General features: G+C 38.0%; 2 protein-coding genes across 3 annotated transcripts in view; one reads left to right on the plus strand and one right to left on the minus strand.

Moving 5' to 3' along the window:
• The first annotated feature begins 20 nt into the window (after positions 1–20).
• Positions 21–5,356, plus strand: LOC137055766 (E3 ubiquitin-protein ligase TRIM39). The gene is made up of 6 exons (XM_067429670.1): positions 21–591; positions 1,852–1,947; positions 2,223–2,453; positions 2,612–2,634; positions 2,836–2,954; positions 3,942–5,356. The coding sequence occupies exons 1-6, from the start codon at positions 181–183 to the stop codon at positions 4,475–4,477; spliced, it is 1,416 nt and encodes a 471-aa protein (XP_067285771.1). The 5' UTR covers positions 21–180; the 3' UTR covers positions 4,478–5,356.
• A 1,711-nt stretch (positions 5,357–7,067) lies between these two features.
• The window catches only part of dpysl4 (dihydropyrimidinase like 4), a 27,620-nt gene continuing 25,408 nt past the window's right edge, over positions 7,068–9,279 (minus strand). For both annotated transcript variants that reach the window (XM_067429976.1, XM_067429977.1), the window contains one exon: positions 7,068–8,134. In XM_067429976.1, the coding sequence (XP_067286077.1) occupies positions 8,043–8,134 (92 nt within the window). In that variant the 3' untranslated portion in view covers positions 7,068–8,042. The remainder of the gene's footprint in view (positions 8,135–9,279) is intronic.

Below are 9,279 nucleotides of genomic sequence, written 5' to 3' on the forward strand. Positions count from 1 at the left end.
AGCATGCTTCAAAATAACTCTTTTATAAATAGACCACCAACTATCCAAACGGGGATTTCCTTTGATACCCAGAGCACAGCAGTGATTGTGTAACAACCAGAGAGCTGCAGACCAGACGTTGATAGAAGAAGGGCATTTACAAGACGAAAACATCGAGCAGAAACCCAGCAGACCATCACAATGTCAGACGATCAAACCTCTTCGCCTTCCAGCAACTTGTGCCCGGGCTGCCAGGGTGAAGGCGCGCTCCTGCTGCCCTGCGGACACATTCTGTGCCAGGCTTGCCTTGAGTTGTGCCAGCAGGAGCTCGGGCAGGACCAGACGGGCTGTACAGAGTGCTACGGCCGTGAGCTGTTGGACAGCGTGCTGAAAGGGCTGCTCGACACGCTGTTTGAAGGGCAGCCACGCCGGATGGGAAACACCATGGAGGGCACAGAGTCGGCAGATGATGGAGATTTGTGCAGACAGCACAGAGAAAAACTGACTCAGTACTGTATGGAGGACGAGGAGCTGATCTGTGATCAGTGTCAGAGCGAGGAACATGAAGAGCACGCGTGCAGCCCCATAGAGGAGGCCACACAAGGGTATAAGGTGAGAAACGGGTGCATAAATGCATGCTTTATCATTTGAGCTATTACGTTTTATTTTATTTTTTTCCTTCAATTTAATTGTTTGATGCTTGAAGGAATTGTCATCAAGACTCCTACCTTATTCTAGTAGTGATTGAACTGTAAGTGACCCGATATTGGAACATTTTTTGTTTTTTTGTCCGATAACAATGTATGCATTTAGTAATGATAGACCTGATATATAGGCTGACAAAACAACCAATATTTGCCGGTTTTAGGTTTGAAGCATGTAGTTTGCTGTAATCTCAAATTATTGTACCATAGTATACACCAATCGGGCATTACATTATAACCACCTTTCTAATATTGTGTTGGTCCCCTTTTTGGTGCCAAAACAGCCCTGACCCGTCTAGGCATGGCGTCCACTATTAGACCCCTGAAGATGTGCTGTGGTGTCTGGCACCAAGATGTTAGCACCAGATCATTTAAGCCCTGTAAGTTGCGAGGTGGGGCCTCCATGGATATGACTTGTTTGTTCAGAGCATCCCATGGATGCGCGATTGGATTAAGATCTTGGGAATTTGGAGGCCAAGTCAACACCTCAAACTCGATATTGTGCTCCTCAAACAATTCCTAAACAATTTTTGCTTTGTGGCAGGGCGCATTATCCTGCACTATTCATTATCCAACAGGGAATACCGTTTCCCACCGACTTGCCTTCTTCCCATAGTGCATCCTGGTGCCATGTGTTCCCCAGTTAAGCATTGCACACGCACTCGGCCATCCACGTCATTCATCAGACCAGGCCACCTTCTTCCATTGCTATGTGGTCCAGTTCTGATGCTCATGTGCCCAATGTTGGTGATTTTCGCCGGTGTACAGGGTTCAGCATGTGAACCCTGACTGGTCCGCGGGGCTTTGCAGCCTCATACGCAACAAACTGTGATGCACTGTGTATTCTGACACCTTTCTATCAGAATCAGCATTAACTTCATTGAGCAATTTGAGCTCCAGTAGCTCGTCTGTTTGATCGGACCACACGGGCCAGCCTCATGTTCCTGCAAGAGCCTTGATCCTGTCGTTGGTTCACCACTGTTCTTTTCTTGTCCATCCGTCTGTCTGTCCGTCCATCCATCCATCGATCCATCCAATTTTATGTAGGCATACATGTCATTTCTTGGAGTTAAGTTCTAATTCTGTTTATCAAAATGTACATTCATTTTGCATGCAAAATAGTTTCAGATGAACTGCAAGAATCAACAACAATTTACTTTCTTCACAGAGGGAGTTGAGAGTAGCTCTCAGACCTCTGCAGGAGAAACTGGAGACGTTAAACACAGCCAAGCAAACCTGCCAGGAAACCTCAGAACACATCAGGGTAACAAATAATCAATGCAAGCCAAGTTTAACAGGATATTCAGGCTGTTTGGGGGCTTTTAAATGTTTTAACAGAGGTAGGAGTACTCTAGTTCCACTCGGGACAAGAAAATTTAAGTATGGCGAGATCTAATATACTATTTATGTTGCCTGTTTACTACAGTGATTAGTTATTTAATTACTCACAAATATCATTTAAATTTTAACACATTTTGCACAAATGTCAGTTAATACAAACGGCAATATTTTCTGAAAGTCTCTCCACCCTCCGGACAGAGACAGGCACAGAACACAGAGCGTCTTATAAAGGAGAACTTTGAAAATCTCCATCAGTTCCTGCAAGATGAGGAGATCTCCATGCTGAGAGCTCTGAGTGAGGAGGAGGAGCAGAAGAGCCAGAAGATGAAGGAGAAGATGGACAGACTAACAGACGAGATCATGACATTAAGAGAAGCCATTAGTTCAACCGAAGAGGCCATGAGTGCTGATGATATGGCATTCTTGAAGGTAGGGCAAAATCACAAGAATATTTTAATATTATCAATTAAAAAACCCTAATGTTCCTTTTGTTATTTTTGTTGTTGTTGTGATATTACATGCATTAACTCTGTCTAAGAAATACTGGAGCAGCACATGTTCTGAAAACTCTGCTCTTTCTGTTACAGAACTACAAGAAGACATCAAAACGGTAATTATATAAAAGTAGATGTTTTATATTTTTGTTACAGTTGAAGTTACACAGGGGTTTTATAGTTCTACAGCCCTGTCACTATTACAAAATTAGCCCAGACAGCTAAATACAAGCAAATTTAATCGAGTTCAATGAGGCTCACTGACAATTGATGAACCTCACAGTTATTTCGATGAAGCCTCTCTCTCTTTCTGACAGGATGGACTGCACTGTGCAGGATCCAGGGGAAATCTCAGAAGCTTTAATTGATGTGGCCAAACACGTCGGCTCGCTCAAGTTCCGAGTGTGGGAGAAGATGCAGTCCGCTGTCACATACAGTAAGAGCAAACACGCCACATCTCCCACAATTAACGACATGGATAGTCTTTTGTTGTGCTCAAAAAGGCATCAGTATTTTTTATTTATTATATAATTAAGGTTTGTGCTTCACTGGAATATATAGCAATGAGAGGAAAAGAAAGATTAAAAATAGGTTAAGATTATTGCTATACACGATATCTCTCAGATCTAGACTTTCGGCCTGCAGATTGGACAGGGACTGTCAGAGTGACATGTGACGAGAACAATCACAGCTGGTTTGGTCTTTACGAGCCGTTTAGGGGTGGATAAAATTGTAGTTAAAAAAAAAAAATTACTTTGGATAAATGTATCATTTTTGGAAAACTGATCTTTCTGTTACAGAACACCAAGAAGTTATCAGACTTGCTTAAATCTTTATTTACTCTTTAGGGGCGATGAAATCTGTAATTTAAACTTTGGTTAAATATTTATATCTGCCTGTTACAGAACTACTAGTCGTCGTCGGAACGGTCTTTATTCAGTTTTTAGCCATGAGTAAATCTGTAATATATGATACAAAATAAAATAAAAGGTGGCAAATGTCTTTAGTTAATTATTAAGTTATTACAAGTATTTCAACTTGGTTACAAAACTACAAGTCATGTTAAGTCTCTACTCACTCTTTAGGCTGGGTAAATCGAATTTATTATATAAAATAAAATAAAAATACAGAACTAATTAGTTTTTTAGGGGCAGCTAAATCTGTTATATATTAAACAATATTTTACTTTTACTTTATTTTGCATCATATATTTAAATATTACAAGTATATCAACTTGGTTACAGAAGTCTTTACACATTCTTTAGGTATATCTGATGTGACCTGATATTTTGTTTTAACCAGTACTGGTTATTTCATAATCATATACCATCTAACATAGAAATTAGATTTTTGTTCATGAATGTCTAGTTTAATCACATGTTCTGCCTCAAGACTAAACTCTGAATACATCTCAAACCATCAGCTCCCGTGATCCTTGATCCCAACACCGCAGACGTCTGCGTCACTCTGTCTGATGACCTCACCACCATCCGCTACAGCGAAGAAGACCAGCAGGTCCCGGACAACCCTGAGCGCTTCTGCTTCTATGAGTGCGTCCTGGGCTCCGAGGGTTTCAGCTCGGGTCGCCACAGCTGGGATGTGGAGGTGGAAGACTGCAGCGAATGGGCTCTGGGAGTGGTGAAAGAAAGCGTGCAGCGGAAAGAGTGGTTTCCCCCGAGCCCCGACCGCGGCATGTGGACCATCTGCCTGTACGGAGGAGAGTATCGGGCGCGGACGGCCACCAACGCTCCTCTGACGCTCAAGAAGAAACCTCAGAAGATACGGGTTCAGCTCGACTGGGAGGCCGGCAGAGTGATGTTCTCGGATGCCAGCGACAACTCGCTGCTATACAAGTATAAGCACAAGTTTACGGAAAAGATGTTTCCGTATTTCTCCAATACATGTAAGAGAAACCCACTGCATATTTTAGCAGAAAATGTGTCTGTGTACACGGAATAGCTCAAAGGACTACACAGACACACACACACACACACACACACAGACACTACCGTCCAAACGTTTTAGATCGGTAAGAAGTCTTTTATGCTCATCAAGGCTGTTTATTTGATCCGAAACAGAGCAATATCGTGAAATATTTTTACAATTTAAAATAACTGTTTTCTATTTTAATATATTGTAAAATGTAATTTATTCCTGTGATCAAAGCTGAATTTATAGCTTCATTACTCCAGTCTTCAGTCACATGATCCTTCAGAAATCATTCTAATATGAAGATTTGCTGCTTAAAGAAATATGCTATGTTTAGGTTTTACTGTCATCATCTTTTACTGATCATTTTAATGGATCCTTACTAAATGCTTAATTTCTTTAAAAAATGATACTGTTTTGAATGGTAGTGTATCAAATAAAGGGAAAATTCAAAACTGTTAAAGTTGATGTAACCGTCAAATGCTTGTTGTTGATGTGGCCTTTGTGCTAATGTGGGTTAACAGCGCTCTCCGTACAGCTCTGATGAAATCTCCACCTGTCCAGCCTCATCAACCCCAGCGGGTGACACGTGTTTCTGGAGAAAGCGGACACTCTCCCCCTCGCCTGAGCTTTAGTATGTATAAGTGTCTTTAACCTTTTGTAATCATGACTTTATTATAGCTTTTATTATAGCTTTTCTAGTGATATGAGGCACGCATACCCAAAGGAGAACTTTAATAGACATTAGCCACAACAACTTAAAGGTACACCGCAACATTTTTTCCCCTCAAAATTAACTACAATTAAAGGGACAGTTCACCCATAAATTAAATTGTATCCCATAGTTTACTCACCCTCAAGCCATCCTAGGTGAATGGCATTCTTCTTTCAGACAAACACAGTTATATATATATATATAAAAAAAAAAAATCTGGTTCTTCCAAGCTTTATGGCAATGAATGGCAGGCCAAAATATGAAGACCGAAAAAGTGCATCAATCCATTATAAAAGTAATCCACTTGACTCCAGGGGGTTAATAAAGGCCTTCTGAAGCGAATCGATAAGTTGAATATGAAAGGCGGTCCTCCATTTTATATCGTGTGAAATATGGATATTTTTCTTACACAAACAATGCCTTTCAAAAGGCCTTTATTAACGGTGTGGACTACTTTTATAATGAATGAATGCACTTTTGGGCTTTAAAATTTGAACTGCCATCATAATCATAATTAAAGAGCCAGAACTTATTTTAATATAACGACTGTAAAGAAGAAAGTCCTATACACCTAGGATGGCTTGAGAGTAAGTAAATATCAGGGTAATTTTCATTTTTTGGTAAACTATCCCTTTAAATAAGCAGCTAATACATCATCAATCTTTCTTCCAAAATGTGTTTTTTTTTTTTTGTTCTTGCTTAGAGTATAAGTATAAACACTTATGTTTTCACGAAACATTGCATACATGCGGCGTGTATGGTGTGAGTGGCATAAGTTAGTCGTCAATAAGTGAGAATGTAAAGGGCAGTTTACATAATGTAATTTTTAACTAAAAACTGAACTTGTTTTTGCCGTTCGTTTACACGACAACAACGTATCGGGGGCCGGATAACCCAAACTTTTAAAAAAGGGTTTCAAAGTGCAAGTTTAAATCGAGACCGTTCGTTATTGTTTCTGTGTAAACAACAACAAAGTGAATCCGTGAAAATGATGTCATGCGCACTTACACAGTGGATGAAATGCACAATTAGGTGCAGACCAGAAAATGTATCGGACTCATTTGAAACATCTTTAAATCAGCAAAAAGGTTGATTTTAAAAAATTTATTTGGCATCGTGACAGATATGGCCATTTTGAACTAACGTATAGAAAAGCACAATTCGTTGTTCAGAATTAACGTGTATATCAATATTGAGTGACGTAACAAGTAACGGCTGGTCTGGCATGCATAATACAGCGCTTGTAGTCGTTTCTGTGGATCCGTGTAAATGGAGATTGTTTTGATAACATTGTCATCTGTACAAAGAAAAAACATACATTTGTGGTACGTTGTTGTTGTGTAAACACCCTAAGTGTTAAGTGTGAAATCAGTAGTTTAAAAAAAGAAGCTGAATAGAGGAAAATCTGCTGGGAAAAAAGAGCTCGTAATAAAACCGGAATCAACATTGGTTTGTGTTTGTGGAGATTGAGGGATTTGAAATGTTGTAAAAGCTACTCAGTGATTATCACTCAACAGGTAAGTAAGAGGTTTTATTAAGCAGATAAATTGGCATAGATATTGGCATGGATAGTCCTTCAACCAATCAGTCATTTGAATTATGCTCACACCTCTTGTGCGGAAGGAAAAGCGCAGACTCCCCAGACTAATGTTTAACCTTAATACTGATGCTGCTTAGTATAAATGGTCTTGTCTACGTTTTTTTTTTTTTTTTTTGACAGAATGTGAAAATGAATGCATCCTTGTCTGCTAAATGTGTTAATTTCTTCTTTTTTTTAATCTTCTGATCTTAATAGAGTTCTATGAACATATAATTAAACTTAGTCATTATGGAAAGGTTTGCTATATACTTTGAAACAAAATTACAGAAGTATGGTAATGAAATGATCACAGAACACAATTATCTTTAGCCATTGTTTTATTGAGGACATGCAAACGTGCACAAAAATGAAAAACTAACAATATATTTACAGAATGAACACAAGAAGGTAGAAAAGACAATCCACTGATCGCTCTCTCAGCTTCACTGACCTTCACCTTCAACTCTGAAATATGTCATGAAAATTACAGTACATCGAACATGGAGATTTCCAGCAAATACTGGTTAAGACTACAAAAGACTGTTGCATTACAGGAATATAAAACTCAAAAGAATTAAAAACTTTCATCTGGGTTCAAAAAGTGACTGTTCCCCACAGTAACACATTGGCATGTGTTTGATCTATAGATTGTGAGCACCAAATGTTGTCTTAGAAATATACAAAAAATGCATTGATTGCTGCATCGGTGTGATGAGCCTCAGCTCGATGACATTACTTTTCAAAACTAACTCAAAATCGTAAATGCAGTTAGAAGCAGAAGTCTACAATCCATTGTTTTGCTCTATTCTCAGATACAACATTGACAAACCTAAGGATAACGGTTTCTTTTTTTTAATATCTTAGCAGTAAGACCATCAGTAGGTAGTTCTTGATTTTTCTTTAAAGCACAATGAAGTGTCATTTTTTGCCCTTTAAACGTCTCATCGCGGGAGGAAAGCACTGGTTCAAAGGCAGCACTAGAATGAGATCCATTCAGTGGTTCACAAACACAACAATCACTAGCCGTCTTTACGCCATCAATGCTACGCTAAAGCAGAATGGATTCTGGGTAACTCTGATCGAGGAGCATGCTACATTATGAGTGAGTCTGACCAGAGGAGAAGGCGGATTACATAGTGAATATGAATTCATGGAAAGCTATATTGAGTTGCTGCATAGCCTATTGGGTTAGGGTGAGTGTGTGGTTTTATTGGGTTAAATATTTGCATGATATAGGTAATATAAAACTGGAAGCTGAAGGAGGCGGAATTGTTGCTGTTGGATCCCCTGGAGGACAAGGTTCATGAGAGGGATGTGATATTGGAACGGCCTCCAGGAGGCGCTACGATCCTCTGTGCAGTACGCCGGGGGATGTGGTCATCCATTTGAGTGCCTTTGAGTGTAAAAAAACAACAACATTATGTAATGAAAGCACTGTATGAGAACCACTTGATTTAGGTCACAAAGACTTTCAGCATAAAGATTTTTAACAGTTCACAAAAAAAAAAGAAGTCCAAAATGATTCATATTGCAATACATTGCAATGCAACAGTACAAGGACTGTGAACTTAACATCTTTTATGTGGGATGGAACAACTCATGAACAACTCCATTGTGTAGGATAATTATATAGTAAAGTACTAATTAAAATATAAAATTAAAATAGTTATTTCTGTTTATAAACATCATCAGACATATAAATATATACATACATATACTCATACATACATGCATGTATGTATGTATGAGTATATGTATGTATTTATGTACGTGTATGTATGTATGTATGTATGTGTGTATGTGTGTGTATGTATGTGTATATGTATGTATGTATGTATGTATGAGTATATGTATGTATGTATGAGTATATGTATGTATGTATGTATGTATGTATGTATGAGTATATATATGCATTTATGTATGTGTATGTCTGTATGAGTATATGTATGTATGAGTATATGTATGTATGTGTGTGTGTGTGTGTGTGTGTGTGTATGTATGTATGTATGTATGTATGAGTATATTTGTAAGAAAGACTATTATGCAAAACTACTAGATAACAACAAAAATAATATTAAAGGTATGTGGAACATCTTAAATAAAATAATTAAAAATAATACCAAACGGGATAATTATCCACATCATTTCACTGATAATGATGAAAACATCAATGATATGGAGGAGGTGGTTAATAAGTTTAATAAATTTTTTGTAAATGTGGGTCCAAACTTAGCAGAGCAAATTCCAGTTCCACAAACATTAGAAAGTAGATATAACAATTTAGTAGATAGAAATCCTAACTCAATATTTTTGACAGCAGTTGATGAAAAAGAAATAATAAATATTGTTAAAGAATGTAAAAACAAAACATCCACTGATCATGATGGAATAGATATATTAATTATAAAAAAAGTAATCGAGGGGATTGCCAAACCATTAATGAACATTTGCAATTTATCGTTTTTAACAGGTACATTTCCAACAAAAATGAAAATAGCAAAAGTTACTCCAATATATAAAAATGGAAACAGACACCAA

Source organism: Pseudorasbora parva, chromosome 21 (assembly GCF_024679245.1).
Source record: "Pseudorasbora parva isolate DD20220531a chromosome 21, ASM2467924v1, whole genome shotgun sequence".
NCBI classification, from domain to species: Eukaryota; Metazoa; Chordata; class Actinopteri; order Cypriniformes; family Gobionidae; genus Pseudorasbora; species Pseudorasbora parva.